Raw genomic sequence first — 26,885 nt, 5'->3', positions numbered from 1 at the left:
GGTTTTCTATATAGTAAGTGTAAAGAAATAGGTTCTGTTGTTTCAAATTAATTTGTATTTCTGTGGCCTGCAAGTAGCTATTTCTCTGCATCAAACATGACAGTTGACTAGATATAGAGGTCATCAAAACTGAGACATTTAAAGTGAGGAGAACACTTCTACATAGTCACATGCCCTTCTACAAAGGGTCCAGGAATATCTGTGTGTGTTCTTTGGTCTTTTAAACCTGCTGTCTTAGAGTATTATATATTTTTATACATTATTTAACAGCTGGAATACATATTCCCTTTTTATTTGTAAGGCGCATTGACATACTTGTCTGTTGCACAGCGACACGTTGTAAGTAACTGCTTTTCATGACAACTGCTTTTTATGAGTTCTAAGTAGGAGTGCTGGCTTCTGTATTTTCCAGATGAAAGGTGAGATGTTGCCTTTATTTATAGACGGTAAAGGCAAAAGGGAAGAGGAAGCTTTAGACTAATATTCAAACCTCTTCTTTTATGCTGAGTGTACAGAAGATTTATTTATGAATGCCTTTAACTTTATTAATGAGTGATTTATTATTTTACCATCTTTATAAATTCAGAAATACCTGCTTTCCTTCACATTAGGGGATAGATAAGCTGTGTCAGCATGCTGGGTCTTTTATGCTTCCAATTTTTGTGATCCGGTGGAATGCCATACCAGTAGAACTACTGAAGCAAGTGTCAGGTGCAGGCTTACTCTAAGGGAAATGCTTTGTGGCACGTTGCTGTCTGGAGCAATTTCGTTTGAGATAATGGTTCTAGGGGCTACAGAGCCAACTCCCTGGATGATGTGTGCAGGAATGCTCATCAGTGTCAGGTTTTTGAATATTTCATATATTTATGAAGGTCTAAAATACAAAGAGAAAGATGGCAAGAAAATAAAGCAGGAGCAGGAGGCACTTGTGGAATATTTTATGAAGATTTTCACCCTTGGATAAGCAGTTGTTTAAAAGTGATAATTTATCTTATTGGATGTTCTTCCTTTCAGCCAAGGAGTATTGCAAAGTGATATTTCCATATGAAGCACAGAATGATGATGAACTCACAATCCGAGAAGGTGATGTCGTCACACTTATTAGTAAGGTAAAAGCAGTATTTTTTTTTCCCTATGAGCAGGGATCCAGTTTTTAAAATCAAAATAATTCAATTGCTATAAAATCCCTTTTTGTGCCTTTGACAGTGTCCTGTCTAAAACAATGTTAGTTTGACACTGAAACACTACATAGACTTCAGAGCCTGTATCTCCCTTCTTTTTGTGCTTTAGAGCCTTACCTTGATGATGTTAAGTGAAGAACAGCAAACATGTACTCTTGAGTCTACATGTTCATACATCTAATTGAAATTTGAATCTGCTGGCAGATCTGCATACATAAATTGTAAATTGAACCCTGTATCAGACATAAAATCTAGAAAATTAACTGGAAGGCTCATGAAAGCAGGAGCTTTGAACATCTCTGTTAGGTGTGTGTGTTATCATGTAGGAATTGTGAATTAGATTTTTTGGGTTAGATGGAGATAATGTGTCTCTATTAGCTTGATGAGCTAAACATTTATTTAAAATGTAGCCACCCTAACACTATGGTAAAACAGAAAAAGATGATATATTAAATAATTTTAAATCTGTGTTATTTTCTTTAAAAATACTTGAAATTATTCAAGATTAGAAATGAAACACCAGTCCCAGGATTTATGTTGAATCTCCAAAAACTATACAGTAGATGGTGAGTAAGCAGTTGGCTTTATTTTTAGAAGATCTGTGCACCATGTTACAAAGAACAGATTATAGTTTATATGCACCTTATTTCCTGCTCTTGTTCAAAGACTTTGTAGTTTGCTTAAATGTTTTTGACTGCTGGACATAAGTATTAGGGGAGAGAAAGAAAAAAGAAGCTACAAACTAGAAAAGGCCATGGCTTTTGCATTATGAAGATGACGTAATGATGTGTACAGTAGTGCTGCTGTTGTTTGTGCTTATATGAAAGTAAAAGAATTAATTCAATAGTTGATAAGTTTCATAAGAAATTGTTATTTGACTGAGCATTTTGTCACCTGGGCAGAAACCCCCAGAAACCTGGAGAAGTACATCTGGGGCAGTGTTTGCTATATGCTAAGCCATTTGCAATCCTAGAGGATATCTTTGTCCTGAAGAATATACATCTAACCAAGGAAAAGTAACCAGATGTTTGTCAGGAAGAGGAACTGCAAATTTTATAAAGGAATTGTGTACGCTGAATATCCTACAATAACTTGCTCTCCATGATTTTTTCTTTAGCTTGTCTTGAAAACAGTTTGGCTTTGCCTGATTTAGAATGTTCTTGTGTGAGTATTAAACAGTGTCTCTGATCATGGAAGTGGCATTTAAGACACTGTTCCTGTCCACTTTACGCTATATTGACTGGGTTGATTTAACTCTCTGAGACAGCTAGTCTCCAGATGGAGCTATGTTCTTCAGTATATGCAGACAAAGAGACCATGACTTTACTGAGGCTTTCATAAGAGATTTCATGTGCTTGATTTTCCCTATTTTTTTCTTCCTGCTGCTCTGCCCCACAATGAAAAGATATTTGTCTTTTATAATAGCTGACGATTTGACTGAATTGATCAGATCTCACAATCGTGCAGTGAGAAGTTCGTCGGTATAGTTTCTAGTATATCCCCTTGTCCTTCTGTTCTCCAGCCTGATGGCAGCAAGCCACTGCAGATACCTTATTCAGTTTTTTTCTTTTTTTTTCCTCTGGTATGTCACATGCCTATGAGCAATCACATAAAACCATGCCTCTAGAGTGGGGAATCTCAACAAAAAAAAGGCTTGACATTTCTCCGTGGATGTTTTTTTATGCTGTGTCGGAACTAATCTGAGATACTGAATAAATAGTGCTTAACAAGGAGGCACTCTGCAGTTCCTTTTGTGGTTTGCAGACCTCATTGCAGTCAGACTTGTGGGGTTTTTTCATCTGTTTTTAATGCGCAGTTTAAAAAATAAAATTCAAGTGATGTGGAGTCAAGGTCCTTGATGTATAGTTCTGAAAACAGTGGGGTCTCCTCCATGCTCTACCACGCAATGTAGTAACTTTATTTGAGTCCAGATCTTCTGAATTAGGTGTCTGTTGACATCTTTCTCTTCGTCAGCAATAACAAGGTCAGTCTCGCCTTTCTGCCCACCAGTGGCTTCTGCTAGAGAGTTAACTTTTACCTGGAATTGAAATCGCCGTGCTTAGAGTCTCCTTTCTGTGACCAGTGATCCATACCAACTGAGAGGAATTAAATAGAAATCTATGGAGTACTTCAGAAGCTATTACCATGGGTTTGCTTTGTTATCAGATTACAGTGTCTTTTAATCGATTTGTAGGAAATTGTTTTGCAGGGCTTGCTTTCAATGCTGGAGAGCATTATACAGAATTTATTCTTCCCAGTTACCTAGACCCATTACTTTTAAAGAAAGTAATGGATGTCGAAGTACTTTCCACAACCACAGATGCACTATCATATATGTATCCTGTTGAAGTCAGTAAAATCAGAAAGTATATAAATTGTCAGTATGAGAAGTCCCTCACTATGCTGATCATTTTCACACAGTTGGGTCTATAGGAATGTTGAAGACTCACAATTTTAACTTGAACTAAATTTGCATTAGTGGGAATGTATGGAAGTGGCTGAAGTAATGAATGAGTAACACAGGAATGGGAGAGAAATGTCATGAAAATAATGCAAAATAATAATCTTAAAATGAAGATGAGGTAGCACCTGGTAGGTGCTATGAGGAAAGGGAATGACTTAAAGAGCTAAATGATAAGTTACTAGGAGAGCCTGTGTATTTGTGCACTCACGTGAGAATTTGTGTGTGAGGGAGCTGTTAGTCTGGTATTCATCCTAAAATGCTAAACCTTTATTTTGTGGAAAGAATTGCTAAGGAGTAGTCTCAGTAAATGCAGAATTCAAACCCACCATTTTAACCACGCCCCTGCAGGTAAAAGGGATAAGATTATATCAGATTTCTGTGCCTTCCAGCTAAATTAGTTATAAACATCCCTTTGTCTCTTGACTATCAAATATATACATAATACAAAGAACAAACCAATGTTTTTTTGTCGTGGCCTTTGCAGAATCTGTTTCAAGTTCTCACTCTCTTTTGATGGATGTTGAGGTATTGAATCAAAAGCTGATCAGATGTTTCTTATAGTCTTCTCTGGTAAGGGAATTTGAATATCAGGGTTTTATGAAATAGCCAGAGGATACTTTGAATAAATTTGCTGAATCACAATTGACTTCCCCAGTCACTTGTAGAATGTGCTAATAAAATTTTTTTAAACACTGAAGTGAATCAGTGGGGGCTGATCATTTACTAGTCAGAACTGTCAGTATCATAGGTTAAAATCTACCTAAAAAACTATACAAAAAGCCGAAATTAAGTTCACATAAATGTATTCCAAAATTTCTGGAAAAGGTTTTTCTCTCCTGCTTTTCCCCAGTGAAGCAGATACCCTTGTACATACATAGAAAAGGTTTTATTTATTTATTACTGAAAATTATAGTGGACAAATGGTAGCCCCTTAGTTTCTTCATGCAAAATATTTAAAGATAAAAGACCAGAAAATATTGCTCAGAATTGTAAAAGAAGGTAAAAGCTTCATCTTCAAGGCAATAAACCAGGAAAATAAATAAACTTGTAATTAATAGATGTCAATATATCAGCTGGAATAATAATCTTGTGCCATGCTTCATCTGCATACCCCATCTAACTTTTCCTTTAGCCTCCACCTACCTGGATTGCAAAACCTTTCTTCTTGTGCTAAAGGATAACAGCCATTAAATGCCATAAATGCCATTAGTGGTAGAAATGCGTTGCACTGAACTGATGGATGAACATGGTATGAGGTCCTTTCTGATTTTGCAAAGGAGCTCTCATGGGGAAGCAAGTTTCATGGAGGGTGTCCAGCCTCCTTGTGAATTCATCAAAAATGTCTGAAGGATTAATGGGGTGAAAGAGAAAGCAACAGTCACATAGAGGCTCCCAAACTCTTGTGGATGCTTTTCAGATAGTACTGTGAAAGTTGGTTCATTGGTATCATCAAAGACACAACAGTGTAATGCCTGTCACTACTGAAAGACATGACAAATTATCGGTCTAGGTATTTAGTGACAATCCAGATATTTCATAGCAATCCAATTTATAGTGCTTAATTCTATCTTGGGGAAAAAAGAGCCATAAACCTAGTTTCTAAAATAAGCATAATAATGGCCATCAGTTTTTGCAAAGCTAGTATTTGATTTTTGGTGTTATTATTAATTATATACTTTTACTGGTAAATTTGCAAGTTTTGTGGTTCAAAATGCTGTACATTTAGTGAGCCTCTGCCCTGAAGCACATGCAATCAAGTGGTAAGACACAAAATTAAGCACAGGAGAGTAGAAGGATGTAAAGAGACAATTAAATGAGATTCAGTGTTGATAGTTTCTTTCATAATGTCATGTTTTCAATGTTGCAATGACTGCTCTGTGCATCTGTCCATGTTAGAGTATGAAATCTGTCCTTATGCAGAGTGCTTAGTATTTTCCAAGTCTTAGAGCAGTCATTAGGCACTTAATTTCTATTTATAGACAGTTACCTAAGTATGGCCCTTTCACCTAAACAATTCTCCTGGTTTTCTTTCTCTATTACAAGATCTTTAAATGCTCTCATGGTGCAGGAGGTAACTGTCCAGAGCACTTTCTTTAGTGGAGTGATTGCCAAGGCACATGCAGCTGGGTAGGGCTGTGAAGGAAAACAGCTGCTTTCACAGATGCAGGAAGCTCCGAAAGGGATGAAATTAGTAAGTATTGTGTACAAGAGTCTTGGCAGTGAGTTGAGACCAAGAGCAGGGGAAGGAGCAGGAGCCGAACAGTGTGACAGGGGATGCTAGCTGACACTTAATTGAATGTTTCATTAGGTTGTGGTGTCACTAGGGTACAAACCTCCCTGTTGCCTGCATTTGTTCCTGTGGGGTTTTTCTCCATTGCTTATTTTTTTCTGTACAATTTTAATTACAAACAGCATGCACATATTTTACAACCTTTGGTTATAGAATGATGTGAAAGAATTAGAAGACTCTCAGTTTTTCTTTCCATAGGATCAAATAGATATATAGTGTCGCTCATTTTTCCATACTAAGGTGGAATTTGCAGTATTTTCTCCTCTATGGGTAAAAAATAAATAAAAAAAAAAAAGTGGTAATATTTGAGATCATTAACAATAAACCTAAGTGGCCAAGAAAACAGAAATTCTCAAAGCAAAAGTATGGTAGCTAAAATTTGTCTCTTTTGAAGGAAGGAAAAAAGTCATATTTCATAATAGTCATTCAGATAATTTTCTTTTTCATTGATTGACAGCTAAAAGCTTTTATTTCATTTTTGGAAATGAGCTCACTAATATAACAATACCAAAAAAAAAGGTTATGCAGGGGACAATATGATCTGGTTTAATAAAACAAAAATGGCTTTCTGTCAGAGCAGCACAGTGGATTTTGTTGACACTAGACATCCGGTCACGCAGATGCCCCTATTTGGGTTTTAATACAAGGTATTTTGAGCATTTGTAACTTCTGGAACAATCCTGCATACAGAAACTGAAAGGAATACAGTAAATAAATCAAATAATGTCCAGCTTTAAGAGAGCTTTTATGATGTTTTGCGTTTGAAGAATAGCATGTAAACGATAACAGCATTTCTTGCTTTCCTTTGCAGATAAATAGGTATTTCCCTCTAAGAGAACAATACCATAAAGGGCCTCAGTTCATGCCCTTTTCTCTCCTGAGATAACCATGAATTATTCAACTCATCTTTAGCCAGACCTAATAGCCATACCTTATCTGCTTTCTGTGTTCCTTGCCCTCTGTGCTGTACTCGGCGCTAGTTTTTCTCCCAAGACATCCTGCCTCCTTAGCTGGTTGAGAAACCTGCTTGTACCAAAGTTGCTGATTGCATATAAGAAATTATTTTGTGAAGTGTGCATGCTGAGGGTGCAGTTTTATGTGATTGATGGTAAGTGGCTGCTGAAAGGGATGGTTCTGCTTCTGTCCTTTTGCCTTGCATCTGGCAACCTTGGCTGCAGCACACATGGGGACGTGTGAGTAGGAAAGGGTGAGTTGAGGAGCAGGATTGCTCCTGCAGTCAACAGCCTGCCAAGAGACTGGCTTAGTGGTAGAGTCACTTTTCCCTAACCTGAGACTTTCGTCTGAAAGTTTTGACCTAATGGAATGAGAAAGTTTGGGGTTTTGCTGGGTTTCAAGACACTGTGGCATATGGGATGGTAGCAGAATTCCTGCAGAATGAGATCCTTTTGACATGCTAATATGTGTGGCAAGTGCATGGGGTAAGACTTGTGTCATTGCATAGAAGTATGAGTGTTTCCTCATATGAGTCATATAAAGCAGCTATATAAAACTTGTAGGGACACTGATGATCAAATAAATATGTTGATTTTCTAAAATAATTTGATATAGTCAGTAAGTTATAGGGAAAACAGACTGTGAGTAATTGTCCTCTCTTTTTTCTTCTTGCCTGAACCTTGTCCTTAGCCAAGACTTTTAAATGTTTATACATAAATTTTAATGCTTACTCCTATCTTGCAGCATTTATTGGCTGCTGTGATTAGCAATGAGGCACTAAGTAAGGTCTGTGTAGAGATAAAGCCTGACAATAATGTTTAATAAGGTACCATGTGCAGCTTACATTTCACTGGTATCTTTAGAAACATTACTGAAATGCTAATGTTTGAGCTGAGCACTTAAATAAGCTGTGAAGCCTGAGATTAGTGCAGGAGAGAGGGGAGAAGCTGGCACTTGAATGTTGTTCTTGTTAGTATATTTATAATATTAATATTTTTTTTAGGTATGCACTGAAGTTCTTTTTTCCTGTTCTTGTTATCACTGATTGCAGTGCTACAACAGTGCCTTCAGAGGAAGGGATGCTGTTGTTCCTAGGAATTTTAATTTTGACAAATGGAAGTTCATGCCAGGCTATGTAGGAGAACTGGTAGGATCCCCCATGCATGCAATGCTTCAAGATTTGCATCGTTTGGAAAGAGTTAGGTTTATTTGTAAGTATGTTTAACACAGCCAAGCTAATCTAAAAAAGGTGACACATTTAAAGATAGACATTTTTGTGCTACCCTGTGATTACAAACGTTATCACTGAAATGCTGAGGCATCTGGAAAGCTGTGATTATTGCTCACAATGTGGGCTTTAGACTCACTGCTTAGCTTCATCTTTTCTTTTATCGTGAATGCTGAGTTCACCTGCTGGTTTCGTGGTATTATCTGAAGTCCAACTGTTTCAGGGTAGGGACAGCTATTTAAAGGGAAAGTAAATGTGCACAAATAGTGCCAAGTGATTAGTAATTGTAATTAGGACCCTGGTCCTAAGATGCCTGTGACCTAAGTAGTAATAGCATTAAATAATCCTTCAAATATTTTTGTTTTTATAATCTTTCTAAATATAACAAATGTAATTACATAAGTATTTTATCTTGGCTCATCAGAGGCATAAATTATGTCTAATAAATTACTAGCAGCACCTTTTGTGTTTGTGTTGGCTAATTTAGTTTTAATTTGAATATTGGAGTGCTAGAGTTTTATGATGTGGAACATATTTATTTCTCCATGATATTCTGCTGACTGAGCATTGCAAGTGAAATGAATCCCCAGAAGAGATTGTTTAGTTCAATGAGAAACATAAATTTTCCTGTTTGTACAAATATTTCAGCAAAGCATTTCAGCTTCACTACTGATGAAACTATTTAGTCACAGAGTCTAAAGTCAAAAGGTTAGATTTAGCCTGAAACAGATTTAACAGACAAAATATATCTGGTCTGCTACATCCTCCAATGTCCTGTGTAGGGCAGGTCATTCATTATTCTCAGACAGTTTCTTTTTTTTTAGCAGGGCCCAATAACTTGGGCCAATTCTTGAACAGACTGTGTCTTCTGGAGAGGTTGTGCCTTCCAGTAAAAAACACTACTTGGAAAGAGTAGTGTAAACACAGCTGAAATCATATCTGATTTCTGATGGTCTCTCCCATTTCCTTCTGTACAATATTGACACAGTAAACTCTTAGTAGAGCCTTGGACCTCATGGATAAAGAAAAATATAGCTGCTTGCCTATTTGATTTTTTAAGCTTTAAAAGATGCAACTGTTATTATCAGATGCAAGGTCCTAATGGCTTGGGCCTGAGAGCTGACAGGAGCTGGGAATGATCCATGCAGGATATGGGGCTTTTGGGACATAGGCTGAGGACCTGAGGGATAAATCGTTAGGTTAGGAGCCAAATAGACCCACAGTGGGAGGTTTCTTCTCATACTTTTCTTTCCGTATTTCATAATCCATGAGTATTTGCAAGAAAGTGTATGTAAAGGGGAAACGGGTGTTCTCCAGAACTGCCTCAGAAAACTAATTTATTGTCTATTGGACTGTCTCTTTTATCTAAATGATCTTGGATTAGGTAGTTGTTGAGAGATCCATTCTTCCTTGTTGCCAGATTTTAAAATGATGTTTTCGCTGAAGAGTCCTTGATCACTAACCAGATGCTTTAAATCATAGCCATTTATTTTTTAACTGTTTAACAAATTTTCACTATACTTTGAAGTCTCAATTCCAGTAACTGAGCTTAATAAGTAACTAAGCTTGATCATTTTAAATAGTCTTAGATAGCACAAAGTAGGTGTAATGTAAGCCTCTGGAGAGATGTTTCCTTCATTCACAGGTATTTTACCAAGTTTTATGAGAATTTATGGAGACTCTAAAATGAGGTTTTTTTCTGGCTTTTAAAATAAAATTGGATTTTGATATGTCTTGGGTTTTGACATGTCTTGGTTTCAGCATCGTGATAGTGAATCTAGCAAGAAATCTAAAAAAAAAAAAAAAAATCACCAACCAACCCACATTCTTAAATATGATTAAGCTGCTTTTTTCACCCAGCTTTAACCTGACTTTCTTGTTTCACCCCAATGACAAGGTTGTATTCTTGTAGATCTGATGCAGTATGAGCTGACTGGCAGAGTGCTTGTTCTTCAGATATCTCTTTCTATGAGGCCTTTAATCTTCAAATTCAGAAGCCTTTATATGTTACTGCCATGGTTTAAGCGCTGAACCCAGGACAGTTACAGGTATCTGTGTGTATGGATGATGTCTTGAAAACTGCTATAGACACATTTGTTCACATTGAAGGTGTCTTGTTTTTGTTTAAGTTATGAGGTCGGCTATCCATTGTGGAAAGACTGCAGCTGGCTTCAGCAGTGGTCTAGGTGCAAGTGCAGCAGATTCTGAACACAGGCAGAAGAAAAAATATAATTAGTGGACAGAGGGACAAGTAGCTGCTGGTTTTTGTTTAAGTGATAAGAATATTCTCATAGCACACAGTAACTCCTGTAATTGGCCGGAAGAAAAAAGGAGGAAAAGTAAACCAGTGCATAGTAATTGGAAGAAATTGATTGGTGCATATCTTATATAAATATTATAGTCATGTGTATGCTTTATTGACTCCCAGCAAAATAATGGAAAAAAAATCCATAAGAGTTTTTATTGTAAATACATTCACAACCAGAAGTGCTGCTTTCCACTTTCAGAGAAAATGTTGGTTGCCTTTGCGATCCTTTCATCCGGCTTGATCCTTGATTGCAAGTAGCAGCATGGGCTAGAAATAAATCCTTCTGTAATAACCAAGCCTGGTTATTAAGAGAGAGAGCATTATATAAAATCAAAACCCCTCAGTCTTTGGGGTATATGAAACTCCTGCCTACTTGGAGCAGCAGGCAAGCCTGTGAAGCTGTGTTTCCAGGAGGGAGAGTTCAGTCCTATTTGCCTGACAAGGCAATCTTTCACTGTCAGGCTCGTAGCTGGGACAGGGCTCAGTGTGAGAGACACGTGCCACTTGCTGGGTATGAACTTGCATCTTTCAATTTCATGGTCTAGAATCATAGAATCATAGAATAGTTAGGGTTGGAAAGGACCTTAAGGTCATCAAGTTCCAAACCCCCTGCCACGGGCAGGGACACCTCACACTAAACCGTGACACCCAAGTCTCTGTCCAACCTGGCCTTGAACACCGCCAGGGATGGAGCATTCACAACTGATTGTCACAGCAGTGTGACATCAGCTAATAAAGAGGAGATTAAGTTATTGGGGACTGACAGCTCTGCCTTATCAACCTCTGTTGTCATCTCTTTTGCCACCAAAGAAAACCAGCAATGGTGTTCAACTAAGGGGAAGTTTGTTCTTGTCTTGAAACCAGCTGTACTCCTATGCTGGAGAGATGACTAGGGCTGGCGTCTTGTCAGTAGTGTCTGTCTAGTACAGCTGCTTCTCTGCAGTGAGCAGAGTATTTGTAAGACTGCATTGTATAAGATGCTTTATGCTGGGGCTTTCTGTTCTATCTCCACCAGCTCCTGCTTTTTTACAGTTGGATTGAGAGTGCTGAGGGAAGGAACAGCATCGGGTTTGTTTTAATACAAGAGCAGTAGTTTTGCTACTAAGCAAACGTAAGATACTGTGTGAATAAGAGACCAAACAGTGTCATGATTCTTTCACCCAGAAGAGGAGGAAGCAAGACTCCAGTGTTTTATAGCTTTTTTTTAGCTGGTATGAGTAGCTACAGGATCTCTGCAGTTGCTAAAAGGAGACTAAGAATTGATCTTATGCTGTCAACCCTACTTATGTATTTCACTATATTTCACTTGCATTTAGTAACAGGATGAAAAATATGGTGCTCCAAATGGAAAATTTCTTTGCCTGTATGTTAAAATGTCTTTGCACGGCTTTTATATGGTCTCTCTAGTCATGCATCACTTTCTCTTTTCCCCACTCCATCCTTTTAGTCTTTTAGTCACCACAGACATAGGTTTCAGAGTTGAGCTTTGTCCTTCTCTTTCTTATCTTATTATTGGGTTTTGGTTTTTATTTGGTTTTCTTATTTTCTATTCTTCTAATTTCCTTTCTGAGGGGGGGAAATAAATAAATAAAAAGGTCTGGTTTATTCAGATTATTTCCTCACAACTTGCATGTCTCATTTCTAATTTCATGAGGGATAGGTTTCTCCCTCTTATTCTTCATAGAATCGTAGAATGGTTTGGGTTGGAAGTAACCTTAAAGATCAGCCAGTTCCATGGACAGGGATGCCTCATGCCTAGACCATGTTGCCCAAGGCTCTGTCCAACCTGGCTTTGAACACTGCCAGGGATGGGGCAACCACAACTTCTGTGGTCAACCTGTTCCAGTGCCTCATCACTTTCATAGTGAGTTAAGAACTTCTTCCCAATATCTAATTTAAATCTCCCCTCTGTCAGCTAAAAGCCATTACTCCTTGTCCTCTCACTACATGCCCGTACATAAAGCCCCTCTCCAGATTTTCTGTAGGCCCCCTTTAGGCACTGGAAGGCTGCTCTAAGGTCTCCTCAAAGCCTTTTCTTAGTTTTTTTCTGGTAGTTGCCATTTCTCCCATGTTTACCCTCTTACAATAATTTTCTGACAGCATAAGAATGCGAGTGCAGGTTGACATTTTAGTACCTTATATTTTGTTTAATATTTGTCACAAATACTGTAAAGTTTAAAAATTTCTCCTCAAAAATTCCTCAACATCTCTTTCTCCTCACTATGTTTTGTTTAATTCTTTGCCCTAATACTTACCACAAATGAATGTTGCTAATAAATCCAGTGCATTGAGTTTATTATCTCTTATTTGGGATCTGATGAGCTTGGAATTAGAATGGATGTTGATTCTGCCATAGAAGAGTTTTTCAGTCCTTCTTTCATTTTGCCTCTCCTCCCTTCCAACTTCATTCTCTGAAAGGTCATTTGGGTTAATCACAGACAAGATTTTGAAACAAAACTACTGAGCAGGGCCAGATGCAGAAGTGGCCAAGCTCCCCCCACATATAAAAGAAGCCCTTAGGGGGAGCACTAGTGACCAGGAGTGCCACCAGCAGGGTTGGCAAACAGGGGCATGGTGTGGCAGCAAGGGTATGGCGCTGCAGTTTGTGTGACAGTTCATGCACAAGGGCCTGCCAGGTCAACCAGGGGCTCCAGGAGGAGGTGGGTGGGTTGAGGAGTATCAGGGAGTCTGAGAGGCAGAGACTACTGGAATTGCACCCTATCGCTACTGGAGTGGCTGAGGGAACTGGGGTTGTTTAGCCCAGAGAAAAGGTGGTTCAGGGGTGACCTCATCTCTCTCTACGACTACCTGAAAGGAGAATGTAGCAAGGAGGGTGTTGGTCTCTTCTCCCCAAGTAACAAGTGATAGGATGAGAAGAAATGCCCTCAAGTTGTGTCAGGGGAGGTTTAGATTGGACATTAGGAAACATTTCTTCACCTTCAAAAGTTTGTCAAGCACTGAACAGGCTGCCCAGGGAAGTGGTGGAGTCATCATCACTGGAGAGGTATTTAAAAGACACGTAGATGTGGCACTTACAGGTGTGGTTTAGTGGGAGACTTGGCAGTGCTGGTTAATGATTGGACTCCATGATCTTAAAGGTCTTTAACAACCTAAATGATTCTATAATTCTACTTCACTGGAAATGAGGATAAAGCCAATAATTGTGTTTCAGTAAAAAAAATGCTAAAATTTCCCTCTGGATTTTTGTTTCATGAATCTGCCCCTGCCTGAACCATGAAAACAGAATTGGCAATGTGAACTGGCAGTGGAATTCTGTAAGGTGTTTGTTTGCACTGTTACTGCAATGAGTCAATGAGTACAGTCTCTGAGTCAAGCTTTGGTAGGAGTTGATTTTTACAGTAGCTAAATGTTGGCCCAGCTACAACCTAACTTGCATGAACTCTAGTATCTGTCAAACACAATTTCTGCTTTTTTGCTGTGTCTTACTTTTCAGTTTTGTAAATCTTTTGTTTTCCTTTTCTTATAGTAAACCAAAATACATTTTCAGTAATTGGGATATATATTTTCATAGAACTTTTGGTATTTTTCAGCATCTGATTTTTGTTTACACTGTTACAAGTCTGGCAGGATAACATGGAGATAAGGCAGAGATCCACTTTGTTAATACATTTTGGAATACTAATAGTGGATGGTAATAGCTTAACAATTTTTTAATAAAACCTGCATTTTGAAGTGACAGCCATTTTGCTGACCTTGAACATACGCAGATATATTAAAAGAGGCAATATGATTCGGATTGTGTGGCTGATGGGCATCTGGAAGTACTGAAGTATCTTTTGGTCAGTGTTCACAGGCAGCCACATAGTTTCAGTCACGTTGCCTTGATTGTGCTTCATAGCTCTGTCATTTGTTAGTGTTTGAGGCAGCTTGTGCAGCTGTAACTCAGATACCCTTGTATGGTTGTCTGTCTCATGATGAAGACTTACCTGCTGCCTGCATCATACATGGGTTTCCAGAGGCTACTGAAGCAGACCAAGCCTGCAGTTGTGGGTAGCAAAATGGCACTCTGCAACACCGAGATTCTTCACCAGATCTCATCTGTAGCTTTTAATTTCTGAGAGCTCTGTATCCCTTTGCTCAGTGACACAGAAGCCTCCTCTGGCAAATACAGTAAATGAGAAAATTAAAGAGAAACTGCCTGAAAATTTACTTTATGAAAATCCAGCCTGGTTATTGGCTGCATAAGCCTGACCAACAAGCTGGAGAAGAATAAAAAGCGAACCTGCAGCTGTTTGGGATTAATGACTGTGTAATGCAAACAACATCTTCATGAAAACAAATGAGCTTTAAACAGAGCATTGAATACGACATTCATGTGTATTAATAAAATGAAGAAGTAGGAGTAAGATTTGTGTTTCCTAAGAGCATAAAAAAATCCGACCTAAGAAGAATGTATGCGATGTCATGTGTTGTTTAATCAGGTTTATTAGCTAGCACTAGGCTGTGGTATCAGCTGAAGCAGAAGCTTTTCATTTCATGGACGCTTGAATTATTCTCAATATTTTTCAAAATCTAAATTGGGTCATAAATGTTTTGGCAATTTCAGATTAGGAGCATAGGGGGTGGAGGGCATTATAAAACACACCATGTGATAGAACACTTGAGTGCACTGATTACTAGGCTGTGCAAGTAGATAGAGCCAAGTGGGAGGGCGCCTTCACATCAGAAATGAGGGGTGCTGGCTCTGCAGTGAGAATAATATCCTGCACAGCACCTTCCCATGCCATGCATGACTAGCTGATTATCTTGGTCCTTCATGGAGCCCTGTGTTCATTTAGTGGATATTTTGAAAACATCAGCGAGTCAGGAATAAGCCCTGTTCACTAACAAAAGCCTGACAGTCTAACAAAACCAGTAAATACCTGCTATATAACTCCCAGGAAGGTCTGGAAAACCTTGGTAAAGGTTGGTAAAGGTCCTTGGTAAAGGCCATCCTGCTAAAGAGAAAGAAGGGAGAACACAGGAGAAATGCACAGATTGAGCTTGAGAGAAAACAACCAGAAAAAGAATGGCAGAATTGTTTGGTGCCTGCATCTGTAGATCAGGAACAGATTATATCAGAGTAAAATATTGAGATGTGGAGGGGTGAGGGGGAAAACAAACCCCCAAACCAGACATGATGCAAGAAACCAGGCTATTTAGCTCATGTATTTAGTTAGCACATACTCTATCTCAGGAGATGAGGTGGACTAAATAAAAAGCTTAAAATAGAAAAGTAACTATAAAAACCCAACCAGAACATAAAAGCAATGATCTTTTAAGGCTAGTCTGTTTTCTGTCAAATACCATCCAAAGTTCATGCATTATAACTTACAGAAAAATACCAACAAGAACAGGCATTGTGAACAGTAATTTTAAGATTTCTCTTCATATTAAGTACACCTCATTAAGTTAACTTGCGTTATTCTGTCATCCCTGTAGCAGCTGAAACAAATGATTTCATGGAAATACAACAATAAAGCTAGTTTGCAATGCATGTATTATTGTACAATCTTTTATTGCCCATTCACATTCAGACTTTTTTCAGTGGATCCTCTACTCTATTTGAACTACTGTACACTTCTTCTTAACAAAGAACTACTTGTTTCCTCTTATTTTTTCCTCTCTGTGCTTTTGTAGTATGTGGATGTTTTGTAAGCATTGTGAGGGCATATGACTGATTCTACGCAGATGATGAGATGAGGGTCAGAGTGGCTGTATTTTGAAGTCTTTAGTCATTTTGGATGATGCTCTTGAAAAACAAAACAAAGCCAAACCAGATCTGTCTTTTAGTGAATTCTCTTCCCTTATATTGATATTATATGATATTATATTGATATAGGTTGATATTCAAGGATCACCTGCTGCAAGCTCAGGAGTGTTGCATCCCAACTAGAAGGAAGTGCAGCAGGAGGGTCAGGAGACCTCCTTGGATGGATAAGGAGCTGCCGAGGAAAATTCAAAGAGGCTTATAAAAGCTGGAAGCAAGGACAGGCGACCTGGGAAGAATACAGGGATGTTGTCTGGGAAGCTAGGGACCACGTTAGGAAAGCTAAGGCCCAGTTAGAATTAAACTTGGCCAGGGATGTTAAGGATAACAAGAAGGGATTCTATAGGTACGTAGTGAATAAAGAAACAGACTAGGAACAATGTAGGCCCCCTCCAGAAGCTGTCAGGAGAACTGGCTACCCTGGATTGGAGAAGGCTGAGGTTCTGAATGACTTCTTTGCCTCAGTCTTCACTGGCAAAGGCTCTGACTGCACCACCCAAGTCTTGGAAGGCAGATGCAGGGACTGTGAGAATGAAGACCTTGGGCCCACTGTAGGAGAGGATCTGGTTTGAGACCATCTTAAGAACCTGAATGTGCACAAGTCCATGGGTCCTGATGAAATCCATCCACAGGTCCTGAAGGAGCTGGCAAATGAAGTTGCTAAGTTTCTGGCCATCATATTTGAAAAATCATGGCAGTCAGGTGAAGTTCCCGGCAACTGCAAAAAGGGAAATATAACCCCCATTTTCAAGAAGGGGAAAACGGATGACCCGGGGAATTACAGACCAGTCAGTCTCACCTCTGTGCCTGGTGAAATCTTGGAGCAGATTCTCCTGGAAGGCATGCTAAGGCACATGATAAACAACAAGGTGCTTGGTGACAGCCAGCATGGCTTCACGAAGTGGAAATCCTGCCTGACCAGTTTGGTGGCCTTCTATGATGGGGCTACAGAACTGATGGACTGGGGTACAGCAGTTGATGTCTTCTACCTGGACTTCTGCAAAACGTTCGACACTGTCCCACACGATATCTTTGTCTCTAAACTGGGGAGACATCAATTTGATGGATGGACCAGTCGGTGGATAAAGAACTGTCTGGATGGCCGCACACAAAGAGTTGTGGTCAACAGCTCAATGTCCAGCTGGAGACCAGTAACGAGTGGTGTCCCTCAGGGATCGGTGTTGGGACCGGTCTTGTTCAACATCTTAGTTGGTGACATTGACAGTGGGATTGAGTGCTCCCTCAGCAAGTTTGCCGATGAGACCAAGCTGTGTGGTTCGGTTGATACGCTGGAGGGAAGGAATGCCATCCAGAGGGACCTTGACACGCTTGTGAGGTGGGCTGATGCCAACCTCATGAAGTTTAACCATGCCAAGTGCAAGGTCCTACACCTGGGTCGGAGCAATCCCAGGCACAGCTACAGGTTGGGCAGAGAAGAGATTCAGAGCAGCCTGCGGAGAAGGACTTGGGGGTGTTGGTCAATGAGAAAATGAACATGAGCCGGCTTCAGTGTGCGCTTGCAGTCCAGAAAGCCAACCGTATCCTGGGCTGCATCAAAAGGAGTGTGACCAGCAGGTCGAAGGAGGTGATCCTGCCCCTCTACTCTGATCTTGTGAGACCTCAGCTGGAGTATTGTGTGCAGTTCTGGTGTCCTCAACATAAAAAGGACATGGAACTGTTGGAACAAGTCCAGAGGAGGGCCATGAGGATGATCAGGGGACTGGAGCACCTCCCGTATGAAGACAGGCTGAGAAAGTTGGGGCTGTTCAGCCTGGATAAGAGAAGGCTGCTTCGAGACCTCATAGCAGCCTTCCAGTATCTGAAGCAGGACTACAAGGGAGGGACTCTTCATTAGCGACTGTAGTGACAGGACAAGGGGTAATGGGTTCAAACTTAAACAGGGGAAGTTTAGATTGGATATAAGGAGGAAACTCTTTCCTGTTAGGGTGGTGAGGCACTGGAATGGGTTGCCCAGGGAGGTTGTGAATGCTCCATCCCTGGCGATGTTCAAGGCCAGGTTGGACAGAGACTTAGGTGTCATGGTTTAGTGTGACAGGGGGGTTCGAACTAGATGATTTTAAGGTCCTTTCCAACCCTAACTATTCTATGATTCTGTGATTCTGTACATGGCTACAACAGTGACTGATTTAGGCATGTGACATTTTTAACCCTGGAGCTTTTATATGTACTGCAGAACAGTTGCGCCTTCACAGCCAAATTGTGTGGATAAACAGCATTAAGACATGAAGTTCCACTTCGTGTTCTTAAAGCTATTTTCTCACACAGTGAGAATGTTAAGATTCTGAACACCTTGATCCAATGCTGTTTCCAGAGAGATGTTGCTTGATAGCATATATGAGACTTGCGATATTTGGCCTATTTCATTTGCCTCTGTCCTGTTTCCATAGCTTTGTTCTCTGTCCAAACCTATTAGTGTATGTCATTGTCTCTCCCTTTTACCTAAACTACCTGCTCACTCTTGCTACTTTTATTATATCGATACCCTGCATACATTCATCATTATATTCTGGTATACCAGATGCCCAGCTTTTTAGGTCTCTCACTGTACTGAAAAATGAGAAGAAACAGGTGATTGTAATGAGCCAGCGTTGTATATTATTGTGCATTTTTCCATAGCCTTTATAAAGTCCTTTCAGGGCAAAAAGCCCACTCAGTTTCTTCAGCAGTGAGTGCTGGAAAATCCTCACTGAAGGATGACCTGGAACAGTGACCATGCCCCAAGCTAGAACAGTCAGATCTACATCTGTGCCACTGAGTATTCAGAGAGCACAGCTCCTAAATTTCAACTTACCTTTTCTGAGCAGTGGTGAAATGTGATTTTTTGAAAAACTGAAGTACTTCATTAAATCTGGGAGAGTTTCCAGAGGGTTGGGTTAGAAATGTTAGAATATTAACATGCAGGGTGTTGAAGTCTTGAGTAGTTACAATGTGACGCTGCTCCCAGGACAGCTGGATATACCGGGCAGGAGCAGGCTTGGTCAGTCCAGTTCTGTAACTGTGGAAGCAGTGGTGCCGCAGTGATAGCTTTAGGCTGATGTTGCCAGATGACACAGGGTCCAAGCTGTAAACCCAGCCCTGCATAGCCCTGGCTCTCATAGAATGGGGGGATCCTTGGTGAGTTTTTGTCATGTTAAACCCATGCCCTGTTTGTGGGATTACCTTTTCCCTCATGCCTGACGTGTATAATATTTGTTGCATGGCTCTGAACTACATGAAGATTTAAGGCTACTGCTCAAGAGGATAGAAAAGTTGGCCAGCCAAGGGCTGAGCCAGCTGCTAAAACTGACTGAAAGGGTTTTAAGACTGAGCAGACAGCGGGTGACTTTCCTATGTGTTTTGGTGAATTGGTTCAGCTGCAGCTTTCAGAGAATGTGGAAAATCTTAACTAGAAGTATTCTCTTCAGCAAACACAAAAATAGTGATCATGAAGCTTGCCATACAGGAATTAAGGTACAATGACAAACTTTTCTAGAATGGTTGTGGCTTCTATTACTGTTACTATTTGTGACCAGAATAGCTGTACTATTTTTTCATCATTTAGATTCAATAACATAGTAGTTGATTTATTGCAGGAATTTAGCTGTGCATTGTTTTGCTACACAGACTGCTTTGTGTTGCTCAAAAGTGCTGAAGAAAAAGGTGATGCTTGATATTGTTCAATAGTGTAGTGCCTTCTTAATTGGACTGTGATGAAATGTAATAATTCTAATGTGTCAAGCTTTTCTGGAAAATGTGGGAAATAAAGGAGCTTTTTCACCTCCTGGGATTTATGATGTTTAATTAAGTTATTGTCATTCTGTAAAATGAAGTCGGAGAGAAGTGGTATCATACATGCTGGAAATGCTTTCTGGTTTAATAGATCAAATGATGAAATAGTGTTTTGCTTTAAACACTGACAAGCTCTTGAGCTTGTACAGCATGTTTATTATTCTTTTCTACCTGGTCTATGTGATACTGTAATGCAGGGTGATTACTGAAGTTCTTATCTGGTAGATTATCCTGTTAACCTGGCACTCCAGCAGATTGTCATGTTCTAGCAAAAAGGCGGGACATTATGCAAAAGAGCACTGCAGCACACAGATCTTTTCAGCACACAACTACATTGTGGTTTTCATGTTACTTTAATCTTTTGTAGGATTGCGTTGATGTGGGATGGTGGGAAGGAGAACTCAATGGCAGACGAGGTGTGTTTCCAGATAACTTTGTCAAGCTTCTTCCTTCTGATTTTGAAAAAGAGGTAAGCAATGTATTCTTCCGTTTTCACTTTAGAATACAGAAGTGGAGATAATGAAATTCTTTTTCAGGTATGTGATTTTGACAAAGTTTTAATAACAAAAAATCGCTAAAGGAAATGAAATTCTGTGTTAGAAAGCATTCATGAAGAGAACATGGGGCAGTCAAAATCATATTACGGAGTTTCTTTGAAGGGTTTGACTGGCCTATCCAGTCAGTCAGCCTCCACTCTGTTGCTCTGAAAAGCCCTCTATCCTGCATCCTAAGTATGAAAGAGAGAGAAATTGGAGGTCCCAGAAAAATTTGCTGAGTCAGGTGAGCAGTGATGGCCAGAACTGTTAACTCTTCTCCATTGTTTCTGTGATGGAATATAAAGTTAACATACCACCTGTATGACTGACAGCAGTCAAACACTGTTCCAGAACGAGAAGAGGAAAATTTTAATTGTGAGATTTGAAAAACAACAGTGAGCTTTTGGTATCTCAGAGGCATGTTTCTTTATCTCTCTCAGAATTATTAAAAAAGAAGGTATAAAATCTATGCAGAAGGCTTTTTCAGCTTTTATTTATTTGAAAAAGATGGCATTATTATTAGCCAAACAATATTTAGAAATCCTGCAGCTTCCTGAAATAAAGTAATGGATTACTTCCGCCAAAAGTCCATTCCATTTCTAGGAACCTTGTCAGTCATCAGTGGGATATTATATATTATTGCAGTCAGGCTTTTGATGAGTATTTCACAATGACAGTGTAAGCCTTCTGTGATAAAACAGAGACTTACTGACACTCAACTTCAGTCTCTGGCAATAAAATTGGATGCCAGAGGCAAAAATTAAATCACTTGGAAAGCTTAATAAAGCAACTATTAAACAACTCACAGAAGCTAACATGATAACTATTGAAAATGAAGGTAGAAGAGCAGCAAAAACTGTGGGAGATGAAAATGCAGTTCCATAGCAGAGTGGATATCCTGGCTTTAGGCCTAATAATAAAAGAAGATGATTTCCAGAAGAGGCAGAAATCATAAACTGTAAAACATAGTGAGTTTATTATAGAAGAAAAAAAATAATCTTTTATGCAGTTTTTTTGTGGTGAAATTTATTCAGTCTTTTTGAACTTATAAACTCTGTATCTTGTAGTGTTTTTCAGAGTACTGTGACTGTGACTTGTAGAATAAATAAAATGTTCAGACACTTAGAAATTGAAGCTAGGTTTGCTGTAAATGTGGAGAATAAAGCTTTATTAATTTTTTTAATGGCACAGATCTAGCCACATGAGTAAAGAACTGGTAGGAGTATAGATTATCTGCTTGAATCAGTGCTAAAAGGGAAGGAAATGGATACCTTTTCAGTGGCTTTGTCAGGTATTTTCTGATGTGATCCAGAAACCTTGGATTTCATCTGATGGCCTGAAAGTATTTGTTGCAGTAGCTCTTCTGCTTGTTGAACAAAAGCTTGATATTTTTTCCCATCTCATTATTCAGTCCCCAATTTTCCAATCCTGATTTTTTTCCACACATGGGTATCTGTCCAAGTCCTTTTCTATTCATTACTTAGTCCCAGAGTCTCCACCTCTTGGGGAGTCTTAATTACAGAATTTCCCCCTGAGCTCACTACCTGAGTCTGAATCACCATCTGGATTTATTTTCTATCCCTACACCAAATTTCTCTATCCAGCTTGTTTTCCTCTCCCCTTTCAATCTGTCTCTTCTCCATAGTTTTGCTGTCTTTTTGTCCAGCCAGTCCTGGTTTCCTTTCTGTTGGCTTTATTTCTAGTCTCTGTCACCTCCTCGGTTTTCTCGTGCAGCCACAGACCCTTTTAATTCTTCCTTGCTTCTCCATGTTTCCCTCAACAGTATTAAGGCTTTTTCATGCTACCTCCATTCTGATCTTTGTCTGCCTTTTTGAAACAATGTATTTCCCTAATCAGCTTCCAGTTAAAGCCACTTTGTCTAACGAACCATAGGATTCTTTCTCCTTTGTGTACAAGGTACATTAATGTTTTAATCAGGAGTGGGATTTGTTGTGATTCTCTCACTTGTTCATCTGCAGTTTATTTTTTTTCACCATGTATTTCTAAATACATTTGCCAGATTTGAAAGAGATCGCTGGGAAGGGTGAGCAGCAAGGGCTCAGCCTTCACAGCAAACTCGCTCCTTATTAACGTTCAGACCAAAACTTTGGAGTGCTAGAGCATAGGCTGAACTAATTACTGCAAGTGAGCAAAACACCTGATCTTGAAAGTATGTGATCCTTTTGGCAGATGTATAGAAAATAATAGGGAGGGGTTTGATATCAACATGGGTTTGATAGAAAATATGAACCTAAATGGTCAAAGCCATGTGTATCTGGAAACTCATCTTACAGATAGGTCCACAAGTTTGTATACAGTATTGCATACCCAGCAAGGTTGATTGCTGTGATCACAGTGATTGTGATCTATCTGTAGCAAAAGAAATAAGGGCCTTCTCTAGAAAAAAAATGATAGACATACGAAGAAAACAATTATAAATTTTTACTTTGCCATTATTCTCTTTAATAATGATACTTTATGGCTTTTTAACAGTGAGAGTTAAGGTATGTAATTTGATTTTGTATTCATTCCAAGATGTATATGGTAAATGCCAGTATGGTGTGTATGCATACACACACATCAACACAGAAGAAAAACCACTCTTTCCCTAGCCTAGACATGAAGAGGAATGGTTCCAGTGCTAATTTAGTTGTCATGTTTCTCAGCCACACCGTTACAGATCTATTGGGAAAATTGTCGTAATGAAGAAGATAAAAGTAAAAAGTACAGACTACTTTGAATAATTTATTTCATTTCAACAGGCATTTAAAACTCTGGTAACTGTCTTTCACAACTGGAGCTGTAGATGTCTCATAGTGAATGAATAAAATGGAAACCTTGCAGTATTTCCTGTGTTCTGCATTTTTGCTCCATTTATGCATCTAAAAAACATGCTTCAGGTTTTGCCATGCCTATCTTTTTTTGCGTTTGGTGGGGTTTTTTTCCAAAATGGGTTGGAATATTTACGTGACTAAAATTTAAATGAATAGGTTTCTTAGGTAAATCAAAGATCGTGTATTTCTCTCACCTTAAGGCACATGAACTGGACATTTTTATTTATTTTTATCTTTTACCCCTCTCAGCAGAACATTTCAGTTACAAAAGTAAAAAAAATGAAATTTTGTTTGTCAATGATATTTTCTCTCTTCAAATTCGTTTTAATGAAGTTATTTCAGGGAAATTTTTGACAGATCTGTAGTGTCAAGATTTGTAGTTATTAATGGTAAGCAATGTATTATTGCTATTAATGTTAACCTTTGTATGAATGAGATTTAAAGGCATTTTAAAACAGTCTGTTTTCTTCTGTTATTAAATTTTAGAGACCGAAGAAACCACCACCTCCAGCAGCTCCTATCATCAAACAAGGATCAGGTAAGGTGCAGCTGATGTTGTACAGCCTATGTCAGTGAGCACATCTCAGTCTAAGTGAAGAGTACTGAAATTTATATAGAATTTATCTGTATCAAAATTGATAAGCAGGAGGTGTCTAGAAAACAAATAATAAATAACAATCAAGTTGCAAAAAGGTGATAACGCTGAAAGGCTGGTGCACTTTTTAAATATATTGCAGGCAACCATCTTCACCTCTTTTAAATGCCGTATTTTACCCCTTAAACATGTTAAGTCAGAGCAAGTGTTGATACTTCAGTTTTTTCAAGTTCTCCAGTTCTGTTCCTTGACTGAAGTTGATTGTATGCATGACTTTGCAGTATAGACCCAGTATGCTAGAGTCTGAGCATATCTGCAAGAGGAAACTGCATTCCCTTTACATCTCCAGATCTGGTTTATTCTAGAGATAAAGAACTTTTTAGCATGTCTATAAAATAGCTTCAGAGAACTTGGCTGTAATACAGTGGCCTCATCTGGGTTGCAGTCAAAGAGTTGCAGATCTGCATGAATGCTGGAGCTTTCTGTCTGTCTCCAGGTTCTGTGCCATATCTAGATTCTTAATTTTCAGTATTTCATAGCCGTAAGCATAAAACTTAAAGGAGTTATCCTGAACCTGTTCATGTAGATAATGGCTTGTAAATGTATTAAGGGGCTGACGATTTTGCAAACAGATGAGTACTAGCAAAGCTGGCTTTGCAATATGTTAGACTAAATTGTGTATGAATAGTAAGAGCTGAAACCACTTGTATTGGTAGTTTTAAAATGATCTCTCAATACAAATTTTCAAAAGTGCCTGCGTGATTTATTTTTTCCATGAAACTTAGAAACAGTTAAAATATCTACGCGCTTGGCAGTTCTGACCTCAGAAACCAAATTCCAGTTCCATTCAGTAAAAGGCAGGGGATGCTGTCAGTTTTCATTTGTAATGCAGTTGTGGTGGAAACATAACTATGGCTGGAATTCTTTAATCCCTTAACTCCAATCCATTTGTTAAAATTCTGCAACAGCACTACCACTTCCCCCAGTGTTGGCACACATTAGAAAAGCAAAATGAACACATTCAATCTACCCAGATCATTTTACTTGTCACTATGGTCTGTTCCAGGTTTCAGTGCTTTAAAGTGTAAATTTCCCTCTCCCGCAGTCTTGATCTATTAATAGAAGAAAAAGTTACACCCGTGTACAATTTACTGTGAATCAATAGGCTATAATTTAGTTTTAATTTGTCAAGCAGTCTCCAACTACAGAATCATGACTTTAAATATTTAGTTTACTTATTGACACCCGTGGTTTATTCTTCACTCTGTCTTGAGACTCATAGAAACATAAATTTGATTTTAAGATCAGTAACAGTGTCCAGAGAGAGCAGTATAACTTTGCCATCTAGTGGTGCCTGCTTATTAAATATGGCTTAGTGACAACTTTAGAAAAGCTATATAAAAGATTATATTTCTTTCAATTTATATGCCTATAATTAGAGAATACTACTTTTAATATTTTTGTACCCATTAGCATGCACTGCATTAGTTGTGTCACCATAGGAAGATAATATGCCTGTTTTCAGAAAGAAAAATGGATGCATAAAGGATGTAGACAATTCAGTTAAGGCCATATGAGTCTATGGCAAAGCCAAGGCTATTGCTATTCTTTGTTTTCATACTCAGTCTTTGACAAGTCTTGGCTGGTTATTGTAGAATCACAGAATTATTAGGGTTGGAAAGGACGTTAAGATCGTGCAGTTCCAACCCGCCTGCCATGGACAGGAATGTTTCATGCCTAGACCATGTCACCCAAGGCTCTGTGTTGTGTTTTTTTTTTGTTTGTTTGTTTTGTTTTTTTTGGGTTTTGTTTGGGATCTTTTTCTGATATATATGTAAAGGTGAAAACTATGTGTTTATTATGGATTATTATTACTATCCTGGCATCATCTACCTTGTCAAACTACCACATTACTGAGATAATACTGTATTTTACCACATCCTGACATCAAGCCTTACTGTTAATGACAGGTAACAACATCCAGTGATGTTTCTGTATATTAAACCAGTCATAGTGATGAATAAATTGAGAACTGTCAATTGAAGCCTAAATAAGTAAATATCAGTATCTTCTGATGCAGAGCATAAAATCAGAGCAGGGAATTAGAGCTGGTCTTTGTTGTGTAAGCAGCACATATGTGAAGGAGGTGTCTAGTTTGTATTATAGTATAGCTGGAAGTTTGGCTGTATTTCCAGATCTGCATGGCAGTAGACTTCCAAGGCCATCTGTGCTGGGCTACTATACAAAGTAATGAGAAAACTGGAGAGCCAAAGTTAGGTGCACAAGTCCCTTTGAAAAGCATTGGGCATTTCACTTGGTACCTGGGATAAGTAATACGTCTGCATCTAATCTGGAGGGTAGGAATACTCTTCCAAGTCCCTCTGGGATCTTGTACAGTGTTCACCAGAGTTTCCTTGCAGGTGACCTTCTTATGGCAGCTAAGGCAGGATCACGGTGCCTGCCTAGGTTCTTATTAATTTGGGGGTGACAACACAGGCAGGGAGTAGACTTGTGCCTGGGAGCTCGCCAGTGCATTTGTAGCCTCATTGGTTTAGACATGTCCTAAAGATATTTCTCTGTGTGTTAATGATGACTATTAATCTTACTGTAATTAGGTATGTGGACTTGTGCCTCTTTTTCTTGAACACGCTAATATGTGCAAGACTATCAATATGTTGACTTGTGCTTTGCATAACTTGTGTTTAGAAAGACTGTTTCTAGCAACTCTTCAGGAGTGAAGTATTTTAATAGAACCATTTAAGTTGAAAAGACCCTTAAGATCATGCAATTCAACCATAAAATGGGAATTTGGTATTATTTATTGCCATGATAAGTGATGCAAATGCTGCCTGTCCAACAGCACAGTTATGTAAAGAAACAAGGGCCAATGGTGAGTACTGATTTCTAGGAACCAGGTGCAGAATAGAGTTGTGACA

General features: G+C 38.9%; 1 protein-coding gene across 8 annotated transcripts in view; it reads left to right on the top strand.

Annotated features, from left to right (window-relative positions):
* SH3KBP1 (SH3 domain containing kinase binding protein 1) overlaps positions 1–26,885 on the top strand; it is a 226,209-nt gene that overhangs the window by 169,158 nt on the left and 30,166 nt on the right. For all 8 annotated transcript variants that reach the window (XM_061364578.1, XM_061364576.1, XM_061364577.1 and 5 more), the window contains 3 exons: positions 1,015–1,109; positions 20,352–20,453; positions 23,841–23,892. In XM_061364578.1, the coding sequence (XP_061220562.1) occupies positions 1,015–1,109; positions 20,352–20,453; positions 23,841–23,892 (249 nt within the window). The remainder of the gene's footprint in view (positions 1–1,014; positions 1,110–20,351; positions 20,454–23,840; positions 23,893–26,885) is intronic.

Source organism: Neopsephotus bourkii, unplaced genomic scaffold, assembly GCF_033783945.1.
Source record: "Neopsephotus bourkii isolate Nb327-2 ecotype Australia unplaced genomic scaffold, CSIRO-AGI_Nbou_v1 NB_1234, whole genome shotgun sequence".
Classification (NCBI taxonomy): domain Eukaryota; kingdom Metazoa; phylum Chordata; class Aves; order Psittaciformes; family Psittacidae; genus Neopsephotus; species Neopsephotus bourkii.
Note: the sequence above shows the minus strand (reverse complement) of the source record. Positions and strands in the feature narration are given on the sequence as shown.